We start from the raw sequence: 24441 nt of genomic DNA on the forward strand, positions 1-24441 counted from the left end.
GCCGTATCAAACAACTGTATTTGGTCTGGCCAGCACACACTGGAGATTCTAGTTTCCTTTTACTTACTAAAAAATAGAGGTATGTCATGCTAAGAAGATAATGTTCAACTGTTTAAGGTACGGATGAGCTCCATCATCAGTGATGTAAGTGGATACGCTGCAACATGTAGCGGAGTCTATCGACCGTGGAGACTTTTGATGTCCTGAAAATAGCACTCGTGTGTTTTGTATGTACCACACCCGAATCTCATCATGCCTCTCTCGGACACCGGAAGTTGCTCTTTGGAGACCACCTTTCCGTTCAGTGGCAACACCTGCCTCGAAGAGTTAACAGTGAAGACTTACGCAGAGGTAGGCACTAGGCAGTCCCTTATATACGTCTCTTCCATCACCTCAAGCCTAATAAAAATATCAAGGCCTCTGGTACAGTGATTCCTCAACCCATCGCAACTATATCCCTGTTCTTGTTCCACCAAGCTTTCAAACACCGGGCGGTAACTACACAAAGCCTTTCAGAGCATACTGACAAGACAACTATCCCGTAACGAGTAAATGACGTCCCCATCTCCATCAAAGGCGTAGTAGCACATCCTAATTCAATCGTCATTACTAATCTCTACAATGAATTCAGCCCTAGAAAAGGAGTTAAACGATAGCGAAAAAGGGGCTCTTAGCATCAGGGCTGCGAAAGTCAAGGAGGCAAATATCCATTGGGATTGGGGAAACGGCGCGGCATCGGAACTGGTATCGCTTGCGCTGAGCGTCGTTGATAGAACGTGCTGAGTGGTATCAGCGACGAGCTTTGCTGAGGTGTGCTACGGTAGCGCGGTTCGGCTTGCTGAGTGGTTGCTGTGGCTTGCAGTCCTTGCTGCCTTCAGTATCCTCCCATTGATTACTCTTCTCAACGCCTCATCCATATGCCGTTCGAGCCTGCTGATCAGCTCCACGCACTGATTGTGTTGCTGCTTCCAACTATTGGAGTAGCCTTAAGTATTGATTGACACAGTGGTGAGTCAGTGATGCTTTTTGCGGCTATGTATTCGCGTTTTGATTGTTTTAAGTTGGCAAAGCTAACTTGAATAGATACTTGGTTTGCTTTTACACCCTTACCGTCTTAAGATATCCGTACTATGTTTTTTCCTTGTATTCACTACACGTCAAAATGTGTAGTTGATTCTGTTTAGAAAACCAGTAAAATGGTTAAAAGCGTTGACGTCCGTCAGCGTGAAGCGAGATGCACCGTAAAGCGAAATAGTGATAATTGTATAGAGTAGAAGAAGATACCTAGTTAAGATATATAGAGCCTATGTGTGCCCTAAGACCTTTTCACCCATACCTAAGACTTGGGCTAGGAGCTAGGCAAGGAGTACTCTATCGGGACTAATTATATTATCTCCTATCTCGCCAGACGGTGATCTCGGTTCGCAGTGACAGTGGATGGGCTCTTGGCCGAAAAGCACTAGCGCACTCGTCAGCGGGCGGGCGGGCGGGCGGGACGGACGGGAGGATTCGGGAAGCAGGGATGTGATCGGCTGGAGCGGGACGGCGCGACAACCATCACCACACGCCGGGGCGTGCCACAACGCCCACACGCACTCACCATGCCAGCTATACTCGAGCAAGCGGCCACTGATCGCGTCCTCCAGCTCCGTTTCCAGCAGCCACCGCCGAGCACCCAGGCGCAGCGCAGGTGCGGCAGCTGTAGGCGCCGTCGTAGTCGGGGTCGTCGTTGTACCATTGGTAGCGTTGCGCGTGCAGGAAGAGCATGCTGTTTGGGAGGGCGTCGTAGTTGTCGATGAGGAAGCTAGGGAAGGGGAGAGGAGTTAGGATACCTAAGGTGATTGTGTACGTGAGGTCGACCATGGCTTCGCGGCCTTTGTTTGCCGGCACGGTTAGGCTTGCTGTTGCGTCGTCGACGACGTAGATGTAGCGCGCCCAGTCCGGGAATTGCTCTGCGAACCAGCTGGTATTGTCGCCTTTCTGGCTTGCGACCACGAACGCTTTCTCCGGTACATTGCTGCTCCAGGAACCATAGTCGAGAAGAGTGTTTCGCTGCCAGACAGAAACAAGAGAAGAAGAGAAGAAGTGAGACCCGCCGCCAGCGCAGCTGCCACATCGCATGTATAGACATGCTGTTGGCTGCTGAGAACAACGAGGAAGCAGTAAGTAAGTATAAGGTCGGCAAGACCGCCCAGGGACCTGCTCACTGGTGCATGAAGACTTGGTCCTGGCAAGTCGGGAGCGTGCTCATGCTTGTTTAAGTGAGTTTGTGTCTCTCAGTATCTCTCTCTCTCTCTCTCTCTCTCTCTCTCTGTCTCTCTCTTCTCTCTACTCTTTAGTTCAGCCATCTACAATTCTCTAACCTTACCATGCTCTCCCTTACCCTCCCAACCCTCATCCTCACCACCAGCATCCCGCCCCTCCTCCAGCTCTTCCCCCGCCAATCCGACGTCTGCAACGCCGCCTTCGGCGCCTCCGACCCCGCCCCCGTGCCTTGCGCCCAGCTCGCCCCCGGCACGGCCAGGGCTTGCTGTCCTCGCTTCACTACTTGCGCCGACGGCTATAACGCCTCGGACCAGTGGGTCCGCTGTAACATCCGCTCGAGGGATCTCGTGCTTCTGGATGCTAGTACCCGCAGCAGCGAGCTCGCGCCCAGCGCCGTCGCCGACATAGCAATTGGCTGCGCGGCAGCGGCCGCGGCGCTGGGCGTCTTGGCCGCAGTGACATGCAAGCGACGGCGGCGGCGGCTTCGCGGGCGCGAAAATGGCACTGCGCCACCACCGTCGCAGCTGTCGGGTTTGCCGGCTGAGCTTGCGGCCACGCCTATTGGGGGCAAGGAGCGCGCGGGCGTCGGCGTCGTGGAGTTGGCTGCGGCGGCGCCTGTGAGGGAGTTGCAGGGCTGTGAGGTGCTGGTGTGAGAGCTCGAGGGGAGAGAGGTCGAGGCGAGGGCTGGTGTTGGGGTTGGTGATGGTGGTGTGGTGGGCGCGAAATAGGGGGTTTGTGTTTTGCTGGATTTAGATGTATTTGTATTTATAAATAGATATATACGGCTTGTACATATATTATACCTACCCTTTCTCGATATTTTACCTACATCTTAAATATATAATAAGTAAGGTCTACGATACCTATAGAGTACTCCTTAACTAGTTATAATTAGATTATTATGCTACGGCTAGTAAGCACTATATAACTATATAAAAGTAAAAAGATATAAGATACGATAGTATTTAGAAAGATATAATAGTAAATAAACATATAAGTCCTAAAGTATACTATGAGGATATAAAGGTAAAGATATATACAAGTCCTAGAGTAGACTATAAGGGCACGAAAATAAAATATTCGAAGAGTTTAAAGGTGCTTATAAAGAATAAAGATATATACTATCTAGGAGTAGAAAGTATACCGTATGGTTTTGCAGGTCTGTTATTACTTAGGGTGAGTAAAAGCTCAAAAAGACGGCAGTCGGTTGTGAAAGGCGTTAGCACCTTAAATTTATCTAATGTACCGATAGTTTTTAGCTTCCCTTCGGACGCAATTATGTGGACCGTTTGCAGTGATAAATTATAAACTAACCTTCAGTTGCCGGTCTGCAAGCGAATATAGAAACAAGAACTCCGGCTATGCTCTCGCATGCTATCTATCTCAGTGAGGGATTAGATGCCTTAGCGCTAGGTTATAAATGTTCTGATCTATACAGCTTCTTCCCGGCATAACGAAGCACTTTATCTACTTCTGCCAGTGTCTGCCTCCATGACTTCTATTCTTCCAAATTTGGTTACAGAACTGGAACGCCTGTCCTTAGGAAGAGACAAAGATGCCCCCCGCAGAGATTTCGAAAACACAATCGAGGACCCGGTCGGATTCAGCTCTTTCTACCTCAAGGAGCGCCCGCCAACTACTATCTCCACAGATGAATTCGTCAACGAATGTTTGAATCCAAAGTTGGACCAAACACATCAAGAACTTCTTATCGAAGAAAATCATGAGTACTTCGCAAAAGCTCAACGCTTCTGCGACCGCTGGAATCTTCCCGAACAAAATTCCGATAACTTCAAAAGGCTTCTCCGAGGAAACCTGCTTTTCCCAGTCTTGTTACTGATCAATCCCTGCAACTTCCACGATGAGGACTACGACCAAATGCTTGAGCACTCTCCCACCCTCGACTGGCTGAGTTGGTTTTTCACCAGTATAGGCCTTTCGCTGGACGACATTGTCATCATTGACATTATTCCTCTCCTGAGTAAAGCGAAACGCAATACTATGACCTTCGAAGAACTGTCAAAAGCCATCCCCGAAGCCTTCGATCTGGCAATCGAATTTCTCGACATTTTCAAGCCAAACGCAATAATTTCTTGTCAATGCTTGACCAAAGGCCAGCTCGACGAGACTTGGGGCCGCTTCGACCATCCCATTGCACGCGACCTTTGCTCATCAGTGGACGGCGCTTGTCGTTTGGAAGTGCGGCGGTTGACGATTCGTTCTCGCCAGGTCCACGTTGTGAAAGGCTTTCATCCATGCTATTTCCTCAGAGAACCAGATGCTTCAATATCGGACCAGCGCGAGGACCTTCTTTGTCAAGTGTTGCGAAAATCTTACCAACCGTGTGCAGACTGGAAGTTGCGGATCAAGAAAGACATGGCACGCCAGCAGCTTACTGAGGCCAGCAACCGTGTTAAAGAGGGATTGATCGCTTTCTTTGATATACTCCGACCATACAAAGAGGCCAAGGAGGAAGCAGCTGGTTATGGTATCTCTCTAGATGAGGACGATCTTGCAGAGGACCCAGATGTGGAGCTTCTTGTCCGCCAGTTAGTTGAGTTTTTATAGGGGATTCTTCTTGAAACAATAGGAAGTCCATTTCATGTTGAATCCGATTCCACAAATTAGCGCTTTATAATTTCCTCAGTCAGCAGATAGAGATACCACTTCCTGGAAAGCAGATCTTGTTTCTTCAGTGATATTGTATTATATTTAGGCTAGCGGAAAAGATACTTCTACCCGCTCTAAAATCCTTTCATATAGTACGATTTACTACAGCACAGTATACAGTACACAACACACATCCACACCACCCCAACTACCCTCCTCCCCCTCGCACTAAACACCAACCCCCCACATCCAGCCCTCGCCCACCCCCCTCTCCACATCCTCAAAAAACGGCACTGCTTCGCCATCCCCCTCATCATCCAACCCACAAACACCTTGAAACCCGCCCTCAGCCGCCCTCTTCGCTTCTACATAACGAACCAGTTCCGCAAGCTCGCACGTGCGCCCCGGACCCCCAGCACAGTAGGGCAGCGGGTACGGCGCGTCGTTTAGCAGGACGCGCACGAAGGTTGGTAGTGCTGAGACAGAGGACGGAGAGGTGGAAGAAGAAGAAGAAGAAGAAGAGGAGGAGGAGGAGGAGGAGGAATTTGAGGCAGAACAGCCCCACAGCTCCAGCGTCACAGTCCCCCTCATCGTGACGAAGTGGCTCGAGCGAAACGTGCCGTTTCCCCGCTTCTGCACTGTGGTGTTTAACGCTGGCGCCTCACCATCGGCAAACACGTCCAACGCAGCGACCATCTGCGCAATCTGGCCATCGTTCGCGAAGAGGGGGAGCAGACGCTGCCCTCCAACCGCACTCCCATCACCACCCCCACCACTCCCACCCCCCAACCACCCCAACACCCCCCCAAGCACGCCCCTCATCGCCGCCTTACCAACCCCATTCCCAGGCCCCGAACCAAACCAATACCTAATATCCTGCGCGCGCTCATACGCCAGCACCTCCTCTCCCGTCAAAACGCCACACCACGCGGCCACGCGGCCGAGGATCTGGCTCTCAAACCCGCACAGATACGCCATCGTGCTGACGTCCTCGGCCGCAAACGCCAACCCCCCGTCTAGCAGCGCGTTCAGCCGTCCCGCGGCTTGTGGCGCCCATGCCGCGTCCCAGGCGTCTTTGGCGCTGCCGCCGCTGTTGTCGACGTAGCGCGGGCAGGCGTCCGTCGGGGCGAGCGAGTTGCCGGAGAGCGCGGGGTAAGGCGCGGTCGCGTTGATGAGGTAGATCGTGCCCGCGTGGGTGCTGTTAGTGTTGCTGCGGCCGAGGTACGCGCGTGCGAACAGCTGCGCTGAGTCCAGGACGCGGGGGGAGGGGGCGTAGGCGTTTGCGAATAGGGCGAGTGGCGGCGTCGTGGTGTTGTTGTTAGCGGAGAAAGCAGAGGGATGCAGTGCAGGATAGCGCGCGCGGTACGCGGCGCCCATGGCGCTGAGCTCGGCTTTGCCAGTGCGGGAGAGATTCGTGAGCTGGCTAGCCGGGTCCGTCAGGACGGGGTGCCAGGTGTGCAAGAAGTGGAGCTCTGGGGTGCGGGTCGAGAAGTTCGCGGCGTGGATCTATGTGAGAGAGTGGTTAGTTCCAGCTCCTACGCTCTCACTCCCGCTCCCTTTTCCCCTCCCATCACCGTGACAAACATTTGTTAAATCAACCAAAACGATCAAGAAAAACACCATATCTCACCTTCTCCCCCAATGCAACCCACTCCGCCCAAGCCCCCGCATCAGGAAACCGGCTCCCATGTCTCGCCAGAAACGCCACCCGCTGCACCCCACAGCCCGCGGGCAGACTTGAGCCTAAGCCCCAGACATCCGGGCCAGGGAACCACTGCCCATTGCCGCCTAGATGGTGCAGGGGGTTGAATTGCGCTGCCCCCTCTTCTGCAGCAGCAACAGCAAAAGCAGCAGTCGCCCATAGGAGCAAAACCCCGGACCAGAGCCGCGGGGTGAGTTTTTTTATTTTCATTTTAGGCGGACTTTCGAGAGGAGAGACGACGGAGACGACAACTGAATGAGATTAGGTAGGGAAGAACGCAACAGACTCGAAAAACAAAGTAGAACAAACAACTTACTTATATATAAGCAAACGCGCAAGCATCCTCTCCACGTTCACTCCTCCCCTGCTCCGATTGGTCCGCTCCCAATCCCTCCTACCTACCTACCTACCTCTTTAGGCGCAAAAGCCGAGCCGATCGGATCGGCCTAACCTAACCTATCTATCCTAATCTATCTACCTATCCCACACCCAGTGCTGTGTGCGGGTGGCGTGACTCGCATGCGTAAATGTTAGTTAACTAGTAGGCGAGGCCAAGAACCGCATCTTCATGTCGTGGTGGTGGCGGTGGTAGAAATAGATGACAGGGAAGCGCGGCACCGACTTAGATCCCGCGAGGTAAACACATACATGCTTAACGGAAGAGCTTTCACCGCCAGGCAGAGCAAGCGATGGTAGAAAAACCCAAGAGGCAGCAGACAGCAACGCACTTTCTTTCACGCACCGCGCGCGCATCGACTCCAAGCCAGCCAGTCAGCCAGCGTTCCTACTACCTACCTACCTACCTACCTACCTACCTACCTACCTACGCACGCCCGCTCACCCCGACCAGCCATACGCCACCGAGCACCCGCACCTCCACTCCACTACGGCACCGACCACCAACCGACCAACCTAGCGAGAAGAACGAGCACAAAACCGCCACGGCCACGGCCACTCCCGCCGCCATCACCATCACCATCGCCATCGCCAGTCCAGAGCCCGTGATGCAAGCAAGCGCGCAAGAAGCCAGGAAGCCAAGAGCTAGCAGCAAGAAACGAAGACTCCGAAGAAGATTCAGAAGATTCAGAAGACGCAGAATTCTCAGAGAAAGAAGAAGGAAAAAGAAAAAGAAGCAAGGCATCGTCTTGATCATTCCCCCCGCCCCCTGCTGTCATAGGCCGTGTTTCCGTGCTCATGCTCGTCTTCCACGTATCTAACGCCGCGTTACCAGAAAGGAGAAGTAGATAGTCAATGCGCAATGAGGCGCGCTTGGAAGAATGGGTAGGTGGATGGGTGGGTAAGGGGTGTGTTCGGCATTGGCTGAAGGCTCGGTACAGGGAAGGAAGGTAGGTGTGAGTGACGGCTGGCGAGCGTGTGCAAGCAGCAGCAGAAGCAGCAAGAGGGCCGCGGCGAGGCTAGGTACTAGTGTATTGCTAGGAGGGTTTGCAAGGTGGTGGTGGTGGGTGCTGTATATGTATAATAGGGGACGACGAAGCCGACGACGACGAGGAGAAGAGGACCTAGCGAGCTGCAAGACAGGTGCTTCGACCCCGACCTCCTTTGCAAGAAATCGGCATCAAATCACTTCAAGCTAACGCCCTTAACGCGCTTAGCAAGCTGTTCGCTGTCGGTGCCGTTGGGGCTTTGTTGGGAGGATATGGTGGAGCCGTCGTCAACCTCGGCAAAGCCGCGCTTGCGGCTGCGGCTGCCTGCCTCGGACATTGACGGTCCTGCGCGAACTGAAGGGTCTTTTTCGTGTCGTGTGAATTGCTGGGATGTAGAGGAGTGCTCACCAGTCTCTTTCAGAATGGTCAATAGCGTCGCCCAGCCTGGCGTGAACTGCAGCTGAGTGCCGACAGACACGTCGTGCGAGGTTGCTACGCGGCAGAGGAGTTGCTCTTCGTCCTGTGCGGGGAAAATAGGTTAGTAGAGAAGGATGAACCGGTGATTTCGCAACATACCTTGCTCAGGATATCGAGGCCGTGAACGAAGCAGAGGAGGTGGAAATCTGCCACTGCAGCAAGGCCGGTCGGTTCACTAAGTTGCAGACCATTGTCCTTTGCTTTGAGCTGCTTCGCCAGCGCGCCGATCTCCTGGGTGATACCCAAACCTTCGCGATTCTCCACCGGGAAACCTTGAGTAAACTGCGGGTTGGGCGCCGTAGGGAAACCATGCGTGAGCGTAACGAGGAGGTACTCGACAGGGAAGGCCGGCTTCGCGCTCTCCTGCACGTTCGCGCCATACTCATTCTTCCGCCTGTAGAACACGTCCGGAATGTAACGTGACCGTCCAAGAGCATTGTCTTCCTCCTCGTTTTGCACCAGCATGACCGTGGGGTCTGCCGACGGCTCGATGATTTCGGACCTCACCATTTCCACCGCAGCGTTCGAAGCTTGGTAAGAAGAGATGGCGATCTGGCCCTCTTCATCACCAGTGATGACGCAAGTGACAAAGTTCGATCCAAATCGGCCAGTGTCGCTCCACTTTGTCGGCCTAGGATGCCTTGCCTGGTATCTCGCTGCGAAGACGATTTCCAGCGATGAGAGATAGTACGAGTCGGCATGGCGCTTGCAAATAACGGATCCATCACCCGCGCCTGCATCTAAAAGGTCTGTGTAGATGACACCGAGCTTTTCCATACCGCACAAACGCGCAACCTCATCCACCTCCTTCTCGTTCTCCCACTCGCCTAGCGAAATGCCGTCCATTTCGTTAATCTGCGGAGGTTCGTAAATCGCCTCTACCACAGCCTTCGTGCCAAGTGGAACCTCCGTGTACTCCTCATAGCGACCATACAAAAAGCCTAACCTCTGGCAACCTGAATGCCTCCAGAAATCCAGCATAGTGTTGATGAGATCTGGCGAGGCAAACTCCACATGGTCCACCATTCTGTACTCCTGAGGCTGCAAGGAGATAGCGCTCGGCTGGCACTTGCTGCAAATACCTTCGGGCCACGGCGCGTGTCCGGACGGGCAGTCGGGACGTATACGGTAGTACGGCTCGCTAAGTGGCGGCATATATGAGCTTCCGGATTCGGGCTTATTTTTGCCGGAGTTGATCTTCCGCAAGTAAGAGTGGAACGAGAGGTGCTTGATCTTCTTGTCCGCCAGGTACTCCGGTGCGTACGGCTCGAGAGGCATGCAATAGTCGCACATGCCCTTCGGTCCATGCCTACACATTTTCTGGTCGCGGGGCCTGGGAATCTTGCCATCGAGCTTGTCTAACCGGTTGTCCAGCGGAGACTGCTTCACGACTTCCCAAGGGTTCTTGATGAGCTTTGCGTGTTGGCCAAGGTGGAGCTTGGCAGCTGCTGGAATCTCCGAAGGGTCGATGGCCTTGCCGTTAAGGCGATGTGACGCCGCCGCGGCGGTGGGGGCGGGTGCCTGGCCATTGGTCGCAGCGTCCTGTTCTTGATAGTCGAGGAAGACTTGCGAGCCGTTCCTGGGCAGCGTTAGTTCTGCGTAGGGGTATAGGAGTGTAAGAGGTGATGGTCTCACGTCAAGCCGATCTTCTCGAAGCTCACGCCCTTGAGCGTGTTGAGCGCCCGCGAAGCCGTCTTGTCCTGCGGCTTGGGGCTGATAGTGATGGACGCGATGTCGACCGACGGAGGAAGCTTCTCGGCGATCTGGGAGGCGACAGAGGTGAAGTCATCCTTGGGGTCGACGGTGAGTCGAAACTGGCCGTTCCGGCTCTGGAAGCGGAGTATCATGGCAGCGGGCGGGCGGTCGGTGGCGCGCGGATGGTGAGTCGAGACAGAAGCTCGGAGCGGGGTTGGTGTGGAAAAGACGAGGTGCCGGGAAACGGGAAGGTGCAGGGAGATTTGTTTAAGAGCGAAAGCGGCGCGGTTGCGACGGTTGCGACAAGAGCAGTCAAGAGTCGAAGGTGGAAGCTCCGAACGGACCTAAGCTCTTCCAGCGTGCCAGGTGCGTGCGGTGCGTGCTACGTCAATGCCCCAAAGGCGGTGGACCGCGGCACATAATTAGAAAGGCCGTTTCGACACGGTTTCCTTTGCGTTGCTCAGCGCCAGCTATACCCACAAAGCCCGGTGCACTTCCATGCTGCCATCCACTCCTTCCGCGAGCCACCAAGTCGACCCGTCCGTCTCCTAGCCAAGCAACCTCGCCGCCCATACCCTCTTTCGCCGCGGACACCCGCATAACCACACCGCAACCGCAATCATGGTCGACTGGATTTCTCTCGCGATCCCCTTCGCCTACCTAGGCGTGCTCATCGGCTCTTTGGCCACCTTCTCGCACCTTTACCGTGCGCGCAAGGCCCATAAAGCCGCCTCGCTCGCGCCCTGGTTCCCGCCGCACCTCACGCGCAACATCTACCTGTCGCTGCTGCACATCGAATCGGAGCCCAAGGTGCCCGACAGCGTGCTCAAGGCCGCTCTCCTCCGCCGCGCCGTCGACGACATCCACCGCATCGTCGAGCTCCGCAGCTCCAAGCAAGCCCTTCAGGTTCTGCTCCAAAGGGGCAGCGTCGGCGACGACCTGTGGCAGCGCTTCCAGCGCGCCGAGAAGGAGGTTGAGGCTGAGCTGAGGGACGTCGTCAGTGAGGTATGCTTAGCGATTTCCAATTCTCCCTTGCTTCGCTCTGATTGATATTTTTCTGTATAGGCCAACGCATTCGCGCCGGGCTGGGGTCAAACCATCTTCCAGAACGCCTCCGAAATGGCCCAGAACCAGCTCCTGCGCGCCCGCGTCGACGAGCTGCAGGCGCAGACCGAGGCCGAGAAGGAGTGGTGGAGCAGGAAGAAGGCCGCCATTTCCGAGGACTTTATGAAAGAGCTAGACTCGGCCCCCACCAGCAGGCCCACGACGAGCGCTGGCAGCAGACCGACCACCAGCGGTAGCGACGCTGTTTTGGTTGATACCGGCAGCCCCGGCACCCCCAAGAGGAAGAGCAAGGGCAAGAAATAGAGCCTTGCGCTCCAGAGGAGTGTGATATGATCAAGTATGCATTTGCCGGTGTCGAGGCGTTTGGTTTGTCGATTGGTGAAGGGGCTGGGCTTTCTGGAACAGAGGACCAGACGCGCGTACTGATGTATATCACTTTTTGTAACGTTCATCACCGTCAAGTGAGATTCATCGTTAGCGAGATAGGGATGGATAAGCAATCCCTATGGAATACTCATCTAGCTACAAGCCTGAGTCCTGGATATGAATAAAAAGGTCTTAGCGCATACGTACTATAAACATTTAACTGCATTTTTCTCTCCGTATAACCGGCATTACCTCGTTAGGCGGTGAATCTCGCCTAATGATGACAGACATTAACGTCCGTCACCATAAGGCGAGATTCACCATTTAGCGAGATGGCAATACATGTACTGAGTAGAAGAAGAGACCTAGTACGATGTGTAGAGTCTGTGTGTGCTCCAAGACCTTTTTACCCACACCCAGAACTCGGGCTGTGGGCTAGGCAGGAAATACTCTATAGGGACAGCTTGTATCGTCCCGCGTCTCGCTAGGCGGTGAATCTCGGTTCCCGGTGACGGGCATTACGGACTGGAGGAATTGAAAAATTGTATATCTGTATATCTAACACGAAACAAGCAGTACGCCATCACCCTGAAACAACCGTGACTATACATAGTTTGAAACCTACAGCGTCTCATTCTACGGATTAGACGCGCATCACCCACCCCCCCCCCATTCATCAAGTACGTCTCTGGGGCCACGCGTGCCTTTTAATGCCTGGCGGACGGGCCAGACACACCAGCACCAATGACGCTCGGCAGCTCCTCGCTGCCCATACTGAACAAGAGTCCAATGGCCCAAGCAATCGTGAAGGACATGGCAATCGCAAAGCCTGCGAAGAGCCAGAAGGGCATCACGACATCCTTCTTCTGGCAAGCGGGGCCGCCGTAGTTGGTGGTCTTCTTGCCAGCCTTGGTCTGCTTGACATCGGGCGTGCACTTGCAGGTGTAGCAGGCCCGGTTGTTGTTGTCCTTGTCCGTGTACTTCTTGTAGCACTTGCCGTGGCCGGTGCAGTTGTTAGTCGCAGACTCGCACGCGGCTTGCGACGCGAAGCAGGCGGGCAGAATGCCCCTCAGAGGGCTAGCAGCATCCACGTGGCTGACAAGCTCGCTGGCAGAAGCAATCGTGTCCTCGACGGATTCGATGAAGTCGTTGACCGACTCGGACAGAATGGCTTCAGGCCTCTTGCGCTGCGCGTTTGCCGAACGCTTGGGGACGTCATACTCGCCGTACGCGTTGGAGGCACGCTTGGAGACGCTGCCAGAAGTGGGAGGCAGCACGACGAGCGTGAGGGGGAAGCGGGAAGCACAAGCATCAGCCAGCTGGCGGATAGTAGCGCTGAGCTTGTCGGCCTCCATGTTGGCGGAGTTCTTGATGTGCGCCAGGATGCGTCCGTTGCTGGTCCTGGTCTCGACATCCTCGGGAATGGCACGCAGAATCTCGGAGACCTGTTGAGGGACAGAGTGCGAGTCATGGTCGCGGAGTGACGATGAAAGGTGCTCGGACTGGAGCGTGAAATCCTCCAACAACCGGGAGTTGGCGTCGGCGCTGGGCGAATTGCTGAGAACAAAAGAGGACAGCTTATCCAGTTTCAGGGCTGACAGCTCCCGTTAGCAATGGCAATCAAGACCAAAGAGACTTGAGATCCTCGTACCATCAGAGTCCTTGACGCCCTCAACAAACACCATGACTTGCCTAGCGTCGTCGCTGGATTCGTCATCACCGAACAAAGCATGTTGTTTTCCGCCAAAGTCATTGATATACTGGATCGTCTGCTCGGCGGCACCCTTCAGGCTGTGGTACTGGGACAAACCCAACCGCTGGGCAAAAACAAGGCGTGCTTCCTGCGGACTGAGGGTCTGAGCTGGCGCGGAGGCGGTATGCGAGGGCGAGTCGACGTCGTGGATGTAGACATGGCCAACGGCGGGGCCGGCGACGGCAGAGCCGGTGAGGGCGAGCAGCGAAGGAGCAACGAAGCTCCCGGAAAGCCTCATGGTGGGATGTGCAGTGGAAGAGTTGATAGGTGCGGGCGTGACGATGCCCACGTCGATGATGGCGCTGGCGGTCGGCGAAAGGAAACGCCGGGGCCGGGTGGTATAATTTAGTCGTGGCCGGAATATACAAGGGAAAGATTGTGTTTGTGGCCACGACTATTTCAGCCGAGCCCAAACCATGGAATGACGGCGGCGCATGTGCCTGCCAGAGCCCCGGAGGTCTTCGCCCGCGCGCAACCCGAATCGCCGCTTCTTCCTTCCCATCGCAGCGCCTCAACCCTCGTCCTCCCTCACTCGCAATTTAATTACTTTCCCCCCCGAAACCGCCCTCAAACGATACCCCAGCCCGCATTCTTCCACCCCAACGCGCCACGACTTTCATGCCCGCTCCGCCACCGGTCCGCCAGCGGTAGCCTCGCGAGCACTCCAACTCCTCTCCGATGTTCAAGTCAACCGGCGCCCGCTCCCTTCGCGCATTTCGCCAGGCCGCCCCGCTTGCTCGACGGAGCATCGCCCAACACCATGCACACCCCGCCGCCGTGCGGATACAGCCGGTGCGCTTCAAGCAGCCATTCTTCACCTGGAGGTTTGTTCCCGCTTCTGCCGCCCGCCTCGGGCTTGTCGCTGACCGCATATCTTGCCAGGCGCGTCATCCACGGATCCATTTATACCGCAGTTGTCCTCGGTTCAATCATCTTCGTCCTGTCGCCGACCATAGAAATAGTCGACGAAGACGAGGAAGAGGGCGAAGAGTACGAGGACGAGGAATATGAAGACGATTCCTTATTCATACCGTTAGGATGGCCCAAGCCGCTGCCGAGGAGGTTCTACAGAGGATCGGATCCAGAGTGGCAGGAGTTCAGAAAGATAGCTGGAGACAGCAAGAGACACGAACACATACGGAGTACGTACGGACATGGCGCGCAGCACGAGAGGGTCATACTAATTGATGCCAGACACGCTCGTTATGTTGGTACGCGGGACAGTGGCGAGAGACCAGCACCTAGCTGGTCGCTTCGGACCTATCGACGTGACCAAGGGCCGATACTGGTTGGACATCACATTCCCTGACGGACCCCCGCAGGAGTACGCACGTGCTGGGTGAGTTTCGACGTGAGGCTTAGCGCACGAATTCCCTGCTAATGCGCTGCAGCATCGAGATCGGAGACGACTACATTGCACTGGCGAGGCGGGAGGTAGACCAAGTCAGCTACAACAGATTAAAACGTGCGCTATGGCCGAAAGCCGTCGCCTCGTCGGCGTGGGCGAGCACGCAGTACCTCTGGCGGGTGCAGATGAACCGGATACGGGAATGGGTCGGGCTCAGCCCAAAGACGGACCCGAAAACCGATTTGCTCGAAAAGCAGCTCGAGGCCATGGCACGGGCGCAGCAGCTTGCGGCCTCGCGCAGCAACAGCAACAACAACAATCCAGGCGCGAACCCGATGCCCAACAACCCTGCTTCGTCAGAGCGCACCGTCGCAGCGCCCACAACGAAAGACAACACGCCTAGCAGCGCGCCCTCATCCGCGTCCTCGAAAGCCAACTCCTCCAACCCCACCACCCCCGCTGAGAAGAATGCAGGTCTCCCGGACTTTACGCCCATCCCGCCACCATCGATCGCACTGACCATTTTCTCGGCCACGCTGGCCAAGAACTGGAAGCCGATGGCTCTGGAGGCACCGCGCGGCACGGTAATCGTGTCTGGGCTCATTGAGGTGCAAGGCGCCAAGGCGCGGTGCACGATGGATGTGGTGGGCGCGTACGATCCCGTGCAGGATCGGTACGTCGTTTTGCGGGGCGGGTTCAGGCGCGTGCAGGACAAGCAACAGAGGCCCAAGGGGGGACGTTGAAGCCGGGGAATGAAAGTGGGGATGTGGGGGTGGGGTGAGAGTGGGGGTGCCAAGGTTCTTCCATCGTTCTATCATTGCGGGCATGATTCAGTGTCATGACCCGCCATCAATCACATCGTCAGCGGAAATGAGACAGCAGGTAGGACATGCAGCCATATCATGGTAATGGAGGAAGCAAAGAAGAAGCGAAGAAGAAAGCACGAGCGCGAGCGTGAGTGCGTGCGAACACTAGGTACTACCGTCCACTTGTCAATGAGGGGTTCTTGATCTTGGTCGTTTCTTTCTCGCTCGCTCTGGAGCACGCAAGCAGGCAGCATACAGCATGGCGTTGATCTCTCCTTGGTCCGGCGCCTATGTTGGTAGTCGCTTCTTTCTCTTGGTTCTTGTCGTTGGACTTTGGACTTGGGATATTTGGTTAGTGGGTATTGGTATGTAGCTGCTGCTGAATGGATGGATATCCAGAGTATTTCTGCGCGTTGCGGGGGTTTGGGCGCTGTTGTTGTGTGTGTTTTTGTCTGTCCTTCGTAATTGGGTCTTGTTTGTGTTACAGGCTTGTCAGTTTGCTGCTTGTGGATGCGGACCTCCTCGGACGTCGCTTAAGGTCTTTTCTTCGTCTTCATTTACAACGGTTTGTCTCTATGATAGAGAGATTTCACTGTACCCCCAAAACATTAACCGTTATCAGTAAAGGGAAACAACCACGTAAGTGCGGACATCCTATTCATCCTCTTTCTTGACGACGTCTGGCATCCCGGCCCATACCTCCTCATTGCTCGGATGTCGCGGTCGGCTACTACCCCGACAGCCGCGATGGCGCCATCGGATCCACCTCCACCTTCATGTATGCACCAATGCTTGCTCGCAGCGGCTTCTATCTAACGCATTAACAGTTGTTGCGTATCTCCTCGCCTCGATTGCCGAGTGCTGGTAGGTGCCGCCTTGAAAAATTAAAATGTTCTCTGCTTCCCATTGAGCCCTTCTTGCTCTGCTATCTCTTAGTATTTCTCAGTCCGTCCGTTTACCTTACTTCAGCAAATCTACAAGCACAATGGCAGAGTCCGGAGCCTCAAATCCAGTCGATGCCACTCCTCCACCCTACAAAAAAGACCCTGAGCCCACGGGTCTCGCGGTCTCTAGACCGAACATCGTGCTCTTCATGCCCGACCAACTACGGTACGACGCACTAGGATGTTCAGGAAACAAGATCATCAAAACGCCCAACATCGACGCCTTCGCCGCGCGCGGAACCAATTTCTCCAACTGCTTCACCCAGGCGTCAGTGTGCAGCCAGTCGCGCTGCAGCATGTTCACGGGGCAATACCCGCACGTGGCCGGCCATCGAAGCATCGAAACGCTGATCAAGCCCTGGGAGCCGAACGTCTTCCGGGCCCTGAAAGAGAGCGGCTACCACGTCGCGTGCCTAGCGCCGAGAGGCGATTTGTTCGCACCCACGGTGACGGAGCTCAGTTTCGACGAGCATGGCTTCCTCGAGACGCCGGAACTCGGCGCGCCCAACTTCAAGGGACAGTGGGCTAGCAAGGTCCCGCTTGAGGAGAGAGACAGTATCTGGTCGAGACTGTTCTACAGGGGAAGGAGAGACGAGGCCGAGGCGTTTGACTACGACGAGTCGGCTATTAGGTCCGCTGAGACGTGGCTTAAGAATCCGCCGGAGGGGCCGTGGGTGCTGTTCTTGCCGCTGATATTCCCTCACTGCCCGTTTACGGTCGAAGAGCCTTATTTCTCAATGTACAGCCGCGAAGACATGCCGGCCCCGGCACTGCTGGCTGAAAAGGTATTTTCGCCCCGGTGTAGTACGTACGTAGCAAGCCACGCACTAACACTCACCTACAGACGGGCCACGAGCCAGGCTACATGGCAGCAATCCGATCGCGGTACAACACCTCGCGCGCTACCCCCGCCATCTGGGCCGAAGTAACCGCAACCTACTATGGGATGATAACAAGGCTAGACGCACAATTCGGGCGACTAATCGACCTCCTCGACAGCACCGCCCTCTTCGCCACCACCATCACGTTCCTCTTCTCCGACCACGGCGACCACCTCGGCGACCACGGGCTGATCGAAAAATGGCCCTCCGGCCTCTCCGCCCCCCTAGTGCACTCCCCCCTCCTCGTCGCAGGCGCCGGGCTCCCCCCCTCCCCCGCCCCGGACCCCGCCCTCGTCGAGCTGCTCGACCTCACGCCCACGCTGCTGCACCTCGCCCACGCGCCCCAGACCTGGGCGCACAACGGCGCGTCCCTAGTCCCGGCCCTGACGCGCTCCGCTCCGCACCCGAAACGCTTCGCGTTCAGCGAAGGCGGGTTCCTTGTTTCCGAGGAGCCGCTGCTCGAGACCGCGGGCTGGCCGTATGACCAGAAAGCCACGCTGCAGCATGCGGCGCCGCAGTTGGTGGGCAAGGCCGTTGCGGTGCGCTCGGCGGAGTGGACGTTCGTGTGGCGCCTCTATGAGCCGCCCGAGCTGTATGCCCGGAGTGGGCCAAGGGCGGATCCGCACGAGCTGCATAATTTGGCGGCGGAGAGCGAGTGCGAACACGTGGTTAAGGAGATGGAAGCGGTGTTGTTGCGCTGGTTGGTCGAGACGGGCGATGTGTTGGCTTGGGAGAGGGATCCGAGACGGCCGGTGGTGAGGGGGCTGGAGAGCCCGAGGAAGCAGTATGAGAGGCGGGTTAGGGAGCGGGGGGGTGCTGTGTAGGGTTGTGTTTGGGATGCACTTGGGCAGTTGCATGGGGAGGTGATGTTTTCATGTCCTCTTTGTCAACGTTAAGCTGTAGAATCGAAAGTGTACAAACCGTTACAAATTTAGTTAATGGCGGATACTGCAACTATATATGGTTTATATACCCCTACCGCTGCCACACTAGTAGATGCAACCAAGGCCTTTTTAGTCTTCCAACTATCGCCCATACCTAACTATAGAGTATAAAAACGGGGCCCATCTAACATCTCCTATGCTAATAATACTAGTAGGGTGATGTGGTCATTGAGCTCCTGACCATGGAGTTTTGCTGCCCGCACGGAAGAGAAACAATCCACCCCGGGAGGATGGAAGGCAACGCGAAGACCATATAGGAACATTAACAGTTCGAACTTACGTTTTCAAATCCCACCATTTCTTATCGAAAAAGATGATAATCAGCAGTAGTTCTTACTAACGCTCACTATTACTACCAACAGCTAATGGCTGCCACGTAACCGGCGGCAATAACTGATTATTAGTATCCACTACCACCTCTTTCGGCCGCGGGGTTATATATCTCCCTAAGTCGGGTGTGTCAAGAGTCTCTACTTAACTAAGTAATCCTAGTTAAAGCGGTACGTACTATACGGCCCCAGAACATGTTTAAATTTCATTTACTTTTAGAAAATCCCAGGTAATTTAATAGGCAGGCTTGATCTCGCTAAGTCCGCTTCTAGTAGTCGCTGCCTACTTCACAGAGAAGGTTCTAATTAAGCCTATATCACACACCGACACTGCCGTACATAGCACCCAACACACCCCCGCCAAAGCTCTCGCGCTCCCGTTCATTTTTATATAGATCTTTTTCACCTTTACAGCAACAGCCCTACCTACACACGCAACCATCCCAACAACCCCAACAACCCTCCCGTACTTCTTTCCCCCTAATTACCTCACTTCCCCTACTTCCCCATCTCCCAACACCTACGCATCATCCACCTCGCGAACAGCAAGCCCCTCCGCCCCCACCTCCAACAACTCATTCGACGGCACCGCGGTCTCGCTCTCCAGCTTGCGTGCCGTAGCTACGCCGACAGCGGGGACGCGGTACTCGAGGCGCTTGCCCGGGGGTGGGGGGTCGTGGCCGGGGAGGGGGTAGGGGAAGGGGAGGTACTGTTGCGCGTGCTGTTAGCTGCGGGCTGGTATGGTGAGGGAGTGGAAAGGAAAGAAGGAAAGGAAGGAAAGGAAGGGAAGGGAAGGGAAGGAGACACACCTCAGGCAGCAGCCCCAGCTGCCGCAGCAGCGTCGCCTGGTCCCATGCAATGTGCTCGTGGAAGAGGCGGTCGCCGCGGATGCTGATGATGCCTGTGAACGGGACCTCGAATTTGCGGTTCGTGGGCGGGACGCCGGGGAGGCTGGGGCACCCGGGGGTGTGCGTTAGCTAGGTGTGTAACTGTACCGTACGGCATGTATGTGGCAGGCCCTTGGAGAGAGAGGGGATGAAACCTAGGGACCCTGAGGGCGGCGGCGGAGAAGAAGAAGAAGAAGAAGAAGACAGACGAGGAGGGCGAGGATGAGGAAGAAAAGAAAAAGAAAAGACTCACAGCCAGTCAATAACGCGATCATGCATCCCCTCACACACAAACTCATCAATCAGCCTATCAATGCCCAAAGTGCGGCTCACAAGCCTCAGACCCATATCCTTCGGATTGACATGAATGAAATGGCGGGCATAAAACGCCGTCAAGGCGTCACGGCCAATCCCGCCCGTCAGATTCGGGATGTCGTTGACATACGGCTCGGCGACCATCGTCGACATTGTCTTCGCGACCGCCCGCTCGCCGAACTCGTACCGCGTGTGCTCTTCCCATATGGCTTCGAGGTCGAACCACGGGCCGCCGACAAGGGGCTTCAGGAACGCGAGCGAGCGCGTGTGCGCGAGCGTTGCGGCTGCGCCGTCGTAGGAGGCGTGGGCGGGGAGGATGAAGTGCTTTCCTATGCCGGGGTAGGTGTAGTGTTTGGTGGATGGTGCGGAAGATGCCGAGGAGTCGTTGGTGTGGGAGAGGTAGGGCTGCTTATGCATTTGCATGCGCCCGGCATATGTGATGATGGCGGCGATGGCTGGTGAGACACTGATTGCTTCGACAACATGGTCCTCCAATTCTGAGCAATAAGCTGTGCATACTCAGTGATGTTCGCAAGCTATCAGGCCAACGCACGACTCACATATAAACCCAAACCGTTCCTTTTGGTCGCATGTATCCAGCTCTTTCAATTCTTTCAATGCTCGTCGAAGATTCTCCTCAAACTTTTCTCCCCTAGATAACGTGACCTGAGCCACCGCGAATCCCTCCTCTGCCCATTTGAGCAAAGGCGGTGGATCCAATGTTCCCTCTCCGTGCCCCAACGGCAATCCCTCATCCACCAAAAGCACCAACCCAGGCCCTGATCCCCGCCGCGACTGCGGTGGTTGAACAACTATGCTAGGGCCCACTTCGAACGACGGCGCCGACGGGAGCGGGATGGGAGATTTAGCGCGCTCCATGATCGTCCGATTGTTGTCGTAGTGTGTGCGTATAGATACTGGTGATATGCTTGGATGAAATCTCGTTTCAGCCCTCCGAAGCCGTGCTATCTACACAAGTGAAACGTCAGGACGAAAGAGTAGAGTGGGGGTGTAAGCTTATCGCGACCCCGCATCCGGACGCGGACACGGACACGGGCCGCGCCGACCCGCCTCCGACGGAACCCTGCCGGGCATCCGTCTCTAGTCAGATGTATATAGCAGGCTACGTCGTGGGGCGGCCCTGAGCGGCAGCAGCAGCAAACCCGGCACACAGACCATGGCAACAGAAGCGAACTCGACTCCAGACCACGCGGCGTGGCGGCAGCTGTCGATCGCAATCGTTGGCGGCGGCATCGGCGGCCTAGCGGCTGCGACGGCGCTGCGGCGCGCTGAGCATCGATGCACCGTTTACGAGCGCGCCCACTACGCCGGCGAGGTCGGTGCCTCGATTAGTTGCGCCGCAAACGGGACGCGCTGGTTGCACAAGTGGGGCGTTGATGTTGCGGCGGGCCGACCCGTCGTCCTGCGTAAGCTAATTTGGCATGAATGGGGGACGGGCGCCGAGGGCAACGTCTATGACCTTGCTGACTATGAGCAGCGTTGGGGCGAGGTGAGTGTGATGTGTGGCTGGTCTCGTGATGTCGCTGATTGGTTATAGGTCTACAATATGTTCCACCGCCAGGATATGCATAAGATGCTGATGGATGCTGCGGTGGGAGACGGCGAAGGCGTCCCGGCGCAGTTGGTGCTTGATCATAAATGCAAGGACATTGACCTTGACACGGGCGTCATCACGTTTGAAAACGGAAAGACGGTCAAACATGATTGCATTATCGGAGCAGACGGCATTGGCGTAAGTGACTCTTTTTTGTGAAAACAGCTTCAAGTTAACCAGTGAAGTCTGCCGTCCGAAAAATTATAGGTATTGTCCCGGACCGCAAGCCTTCGACCTCGACGTGTCTCCACGCGAATGTGGATAGGAGTTTAGCGCAAAAGCTAGGGTTGAAAGACTTCGCTGCGAACAGTGGCATCGAGTACTGGGGCGGTCAGGGTATTGATAAGATCGTTTTCTCCCCTTGCAAAGGCGGCGAAGTCTTGTCATTCTACTGCTTTTTCCCGCGCGAGAAGGGCAAGTTTGGTGATGAGGGATGGCTGTACGAAGCATCAAGAGAAGAGCTGTTGTCACCGTATCCTGACTTGGATAAAGACGTCTTGGATCAGTAAGCATATCCATCGGTATAATCTAGAGGCTGAGCTGACTCTTCCTAGCTTGAAAGTGGCAACCGACATTCGTCCCTGGAGGCTGTGGGTGCATCGGCCGTATTCGTATTGGCAAAAGGGTGTAGCTTGCATCATGGGCGATGCCGTGAGTCGCTCTAATCTCGCTAAAGTAAGGCATCACTGACGAACAGGCCTACAGGCACATCCTATGATGCCTGACCAGTCGCAAGGAGCTTGTATGGCGATCGAAGATGCTGCTGCTCTTGGCATTGTCTTCAGCAAGAAACACTTCCGTGGCGATATCAAATCGATCTTGCAACTTTACGAAGACGTGCGGAAGCCTCGAGCAACAAAGGTGCAAGCAGCAAGCGCCAGAGCCCGCTTGAACATGGCTGAGCGCATTGGTTTTTCGAGCAACACAACGAATCCTTTTTACAAAGTTGCGAATGAAAAGGATAAATTGACAATTGACGAAATGAACTTGTAAGTAGCCAAGACGTTGATGACGAAGCCCAGTGCTGATCTGAACAGATATGATATGTATGAAGACGTTGCACACAAGGCAGCTGGGGCCAGAGCAAACCTTTGAAGTGAGCTGACGGAGGTATCGTACGAGTATTTATAGATCGACACTATTTGATGCTAGGGTAGTGCTTACCCGCAATGATCTGCAGCTATATTTTGTTATTGCTAACGTCAGCTCATGGCATCGGCCGCGATTTGACAATCCATAGCTGAGAGATCTAAACAAACAAAGAAACAAACATAAAGACAAACATTACTTGTTAAATTTAAACAATGAGAAAACGTTTGCGGCGAGAGCCTCTATGTCAATTGTTGGTACACGGCAGAGCCGCACCTCACTAGAGGCACTGGTGCTACCGTTTGTGGCGCAGCGACGCATGTCTCCTTCCCGTTTTGGAGATGTGAATTGCAAGCCGACTCGCCACGTTTTTCGTATTCGAAGCGTGCAATCAACGGGTAGCCCGAACTGCTGGGGAAGTGAGAAATCCACCCGGCATGCAGGCCCGTGCTCACCGGTCGCCGCAGGGGTACTTCCGAAACCTTGGTGCCTTGGTCGGCGCCCATTCTGCCATTCTTTGCAGGCTTTGCGAAGAGGATCCTGCAAAGACTGCACAATCCTCGCCTTCAGAACGCCTATTATTTGCGACCAGCCACCATCGTCGATTCATACTATCCTCGGTCCGTTGCCATTTTCGCAAAGGTCGCGTGACAATTTTTCTTCTTTCATGGACGCACCATTCCTGTTCCAGAAGCTTCTCGTATTGAAGTGGTGGTCCAGAACCAGGCAGCCACAACCATCTGAAGACCGTGTGTCTAGACTTAAAAATCCAGACCAACTTCAGATATTATGGGGGAAAAGCTGAGACTCCCACTGCAACGTGATACCGTGTCCACCAAGGATGGAAAGATCCGCAGTTCCGGATGCTCCGGATGGATGACTTAGGCGACTGATTCCGTACTTTGTGCCGAGGACCCGTGCAGAGGACCCATGCATCGGCAACTGTGTCTCCGTTCCCGAGCACAAGAGAAATTTGACTTGAGGCTGTGCTAGTAATTTCTCTTTGAAACATGAACACTTACAAGATTGAACTACACCGGGAATTCGTCGACAAAGCGTGCTGTTCTTTAGTATTTTCCAGTCTATATCAGCAGCTAACTTGAGGGGTGGTCCAAAGTAAGTTAAGGGTGGGTCATTTCTGTCGGGAAATCCCTGCCCTACTGCTCCGGCTTACCTAGTACCCTCAGCAATTTGACAGGGTACATCCTTCAATAAACGGGTTGTATCTTCGGCCGTTCCGAGCTGATGGAGGTATTTCATGTTGGCCCAATTGTTACAAGGAAGGTTGTATGGTATAATTCCTTGGTTTTAATCCACGTTTTGGTCTTCAACATCGACTTCCGGTCGATCCAGTCGATTAATAGGGCCATGGAGTATATTAGGGAAGATGTCGGTTTGCTATTATGGTTGTCCTGTACAAGTGGCGGATTGGAAGCTGGTGGGATGCATCAGGTTGAAACGAGCATGTGAGGCGGCCGGTAGTACAGGTGTTGGGTCGACTCTGCAGTGTAGGAGCGGGCAGAATGATGGCTGCAAATGATGCCGAGTTAAAGCGCTAGTTGCTCTTGATAGCAGGCGACGAGATGCTGGGAATTACATCCATAATGCTGGGCGCGGAAAACAGCAGATCCATCCTCCTTTTATACTTCCTTGCCTTGCTCAGGACGGATTAGTCTGTACGGTGGCGCAAGATCCAAGGTAGTTCTAAATCAATACTTCTTTCTTATGCTCAGGGACGGAAGTCACGTTTGTCCAGGTCTTCCGAATTCAGGCGACATAGTCGTCTTCTCCAAGATTGGCTCCGGTTTAGCGGGCGAACTCCTTCCCGTAATCAAGTACCCGGTGTCTTTGAATATGCACGTTGCCCCTGTCATCAACCGGCAAGGTAAGCTCTCCCGTGTCACCTTGCCAAGTTGGAGGTTATCTCGCTGCATTAGTGGGCAACTCTTTGTACCTGACAGATCG

At 54.9% G+C, this 24441-nt stretch overlaps 12 protein-coding genes across 12 annotated transcripts; 6 read left to right on the top strand and 6 right to left on the bottom strand.

The window, feature by feature from the left end:
• Window positions 1–1608: 1608 nt before the first annotated feature.
• K452DRAFT_315120 (uncharacterized protein) lies at window positions 1609–2251 on the bottom strand (the record flags this gene model as incomplete). The annotated part of the gene is made up of 2 exons (XM_033543836.1): window positions 1609–2107; window positions 2208–2251. The coding sequence occupies 2 exons, from the start codon at window positions 2249–2251 to the stop codon at window positions 1609–1611; spliced, it is 543 nt and encodes a 180-aa protein (XP_033402630.1).
• A 118-nt stretch (window positions 2252–2369) lies between these two features.
• On the top strand, window positions 2370–2918 carry K452DRAFT_294446 (uncharacterized protein; the record flags this gene model as incomplete). The annotated part of the gene is made up of 1 exon (XM_033541700.1): window positions 2370–2918. One exon carries the CDS (start codon window positions 2370–2372, stop codon window positions 2916–2918), a length of 549 nt encoding a protein of 182 aa, XP_033402631.1.
• Window positions 2919–3756: 838 nt separating this feature from the next.
• K452DRAFT_337241 (uncharacterized protein) lies at window positions 3757–4833 on the top strand (the record flags this gene model as incomplete). Its single annotated transcript, XM_033545255.1, has 1 exon — window positions 3757–4833. The coding sequence occupies one exon, from the start codon at window positions 3757–3759 to the stop codon at window positions 4831–4833; it is 1077 nt and encodes a 358-aa protein (XP_033402632.1).
• A 264-nt stretch (window positions 4834–5097) lies between these two features.
• Window positions 5098–6876, bottom strand: K452DRAFT_242135 (uncharacterized protein). The gene is made up of 2 exons (XM_033537851.1): window positions 6506–6876; window positions 5098–6381 (listed from the first exon to the last, which is right to left on the bottom strand). The coding sequence occupies exons 1-2, from the start codon at window positions 6785–6787 to the stop codon at window positions 5104–5106; spliced, it is 1560 nt and encodes a 519-aa protein (XP_033402633.1). The 5' UTR covers window positions 6788–6876; the 3' UTR covers window positions 5098–5103.
• Window positions 6877–6970: 94 nt separating this feature from the next.
• K452DRAFT_72754 (uncharacterized protein) lies at window positions 6971–7949 on the bottom strand. Its single transcript, XM_033547068.1, has 2 exons — window positions 7369–7949; window positions 6971–6987 (listed from the first exon to the last, which is right to left on the bottom strand). Exon 1 carries the CDS (start codon window positions 7728–7730, stop codon window positions 7401–7403), a length of 330 nt encoding a protein of 109 aa, XP_033402634.1. The 5' UTR covers window positions 7731–7949; the 3' UTR covers window positions 6971–6987; window positions 7369–7400.
• A 209-nt stretch (window positions 7950–8158) lies between these two features.
• On the bottom strand, window positions 8159–10286 carry K452DRAFT_294449 (uncharacterized protein; the record flags this gene model as incomplete). The annotated part of the gene is made up of 3 exons (XM_033541701.1): window positions 8159–8482; window positions 8539–10018; window positions 10075–10286. The coding sequence occupies 3 exons, from the start codon at window positions 10284–10286 to the stop codon at window positions 8159–8161; spliced, it is 2016 nt and encodes a 671-aa protein (XP_033402635.1).
• A 308-nt stretch (window positions 10287–10594) lies between these two features.
• Window positions 10595–11803, top strand: K452DRAFT_263160 (uncharacterized protein). The gene is made up of 2 exons (XM_033538635.1): window positions 10595–11139; window positions 11200–11803. The coding sequence occupies exons 1-2, from the start codon at window positions 10756–10758 to the stop codon at window positions 11500–11502; spliced, it is 687 nt and encodes a 228-aa protein (XP_033402636.1). The 5' UTR covers window positions 10595–10755; the 3' UTR covers window positions 11503–11803.
• A 357-nt stretch (window positions 11804–12160) lies between these two features.
• K452DRAFT_263162 (uncharacterized protein) lies at window positions 12161–13556 on the bottom strand (the record flags this gene model as incomplete). The annotated part of the gene is made up of 2 exons (XM_033538636.1): window positions 12161–13159; window positions 13202–13556. 2 exons carry the CDS (start codon window positions 13554–13556, stop codon window positions 12273–12275), a joined length of 1242 nt encoding a protein of 413 aa, XP_033402637.1. The 3' UTR covers window positions 12161–12272.
• A 440-nt stretch (window positions 13557–13996) lies between these two features.
• K452DRAFT_218712 (uncharacterized protein) lies at window positions 13997–15409 on the top strand (the record flags this gene model as incomplete). Its single annotated transcript, XM_033536376.1, has 4 exons — window positions 13997–14142; window positions 14201–14460; window positions 14513–14657; window positions 14710–15409. The coding sequence occupies 4 exons, from the start codon at window positions 13997–13999 to the stop codon at window positions 15407–15409; spliced, it is 1251 nt and encodes a 416-aa protein (XP_033402638.1).
• Window positions 15410–16092: 683 nt separating this feature from the next.
• K452DRAFT_242151 (uncharacterized protein) lies at window positions 16093–18134 on the top strand. The gene is made up of 3 exons (XM_033537852.1): window positions 16093–16250; window positions 16300–17201; window positions 17261–18134. Exons 2-3 carry the CDS (start codon window positions 16458–16460, stop codon window positions 18119–18121), a joined length of 1605 nt encoding a protein of 534 aa, XP_033402639.1. The 5' UTR covers window positions 16093–16250; window positions 16300–16457; the 3' UTR covers window positions 18122–18134.
• Window positions 18135–18756: 622 nt separating this feature from the next.
• K452DRAFT_283127 (uncharacterized protein) lies at window positions 18757–20232 on the bottom strand. The gene is made up of 3 exons (XM_033539718.1): window positions 19711–20232; window positions 19380–19521; window positions 18757–19279 (listed from the first exon to the last, which is right to left on the bottom strand). The coding sequence occupies exons 1-3, from the start codon at window positions 20187–20189 to the stop codon at window positions 19091–19093; spliced, it is 810 nt and encodes a 269-aa protein (XP_033402640.1). The 5' UTR covers window positions 20190–20232; the 3' UTR covers window positions 18757–19090.
• On the top strand, window positions 20224–22518 carry K452DRAFT_348571 (uncharacterized protein; the record flags this gene model as incomplete). Its single annotated transcript, XM_033545547.1, has 7 exons — window positions 20224–20230; window positions 20978–21282; window positions 21331–21525; window positions 21573–21892; window positions 21942–22038; window positions 22093–22376; window positions 22425–22518. 7 exons carry the CDS (start codon window positions 20224–20226, stop codon window positions 22480–22482), a joined length of 1266 nt encoding a protein of 421 aa, XP_033402641.1. The 3' UTR covers window positions 22483–22518.
• Between the last annotated feature and the right edge of the window lie 1923 nt (window positions 22519–24441).

The sequence above is a fragment of the Aplosporella prunicola genome (assembly GCF_010093885.1).
Source record: "Aplosporella prunicola CBS 121167 unplaced genomic scaffold K452scaffold_2, whole genome shotgun sequence".
Lineage (NCBI taxonomy): Eukaryota > Fungi > Ascomycota > Dothideomycetes > Botryosphaeriales > Aplosporellaceae > Aplosporella > Aplosporella prunicola.

Bases quoted from the DNA above. Each gene is read 5' to 3' on its own strand.
- K452DRAFT_72754 (XM_033547068.1), bottom strand. From the start codon at position 7,730: ATGATCAAGACGATGCCTTGCTTCTTTTTCTTTTTCCTTCTTCTTTCT.
- K452DRAFT_242135 (XM_033537851.1), bottom strand. From the start codon at position 6,787: ATGAAAATAAAAAAACTCACCCCGCGGCTCTGGTCCGGGGTTTTGCTC. The intron at 6,382-6,505 runs GTGAGATATGGT...TCTCTCACATAG, and splicing joins GGGTTGCATTGGGGGAGAAG to ATCCACGCCGCGAACTTCTC.
- K452DRAFT_263160 (XM_033538635.1), top strand. From the start codon at position 10,756: ATGGTCGACTGGATTTCTCTCGCGATCCCCTTCGCCTACCTAGGCGTG. The intron at 11,140-11,199 runs GTATGCTTAGCG...TTTTCTGTATAG, and splicing joins TGAGGGACGTCGTCAGTGAG to GCCAACGCATTCGCGCCGGG.
- K452DRAFT_283127 (XM_033539718.1), bottom strand. From the start codon at position 20,189: ATGCATAAGCAGCCCTACCTCTCCCACACCAACGACTCCTCGGCATCT. The intron at 19,522-19,710 runs GTGAGTCTTTTC...CGGGTGCCCCAG, and splicing joins GATCGCGTTATTGACTGGCT to CCTCCCCGGCGTCCCGCCCA. The intron at 19,280-19,379 runs GTGTGTCTCCTT...CACGCGCAACAG, and splicing joins AGCTGGGGCTGCTGCCTGAG to TACCTCCCCTTCCCCTACCC.
- K452DRAFT_242151 (XM_033537852.1), top strand. From the start codon at position 16,458: ATGGCAGAGTCCGGAGCCTCAAATCCAGTCGATGCCACTCCTCCACCC. The intron at 17,202-17,260 runs GTATTTTCGCCC...ACTCACCTACAG, and splicing joins CGGCACTGCTGGCTGAAAAG to ACGGGCCACGAGCCAGGCTA.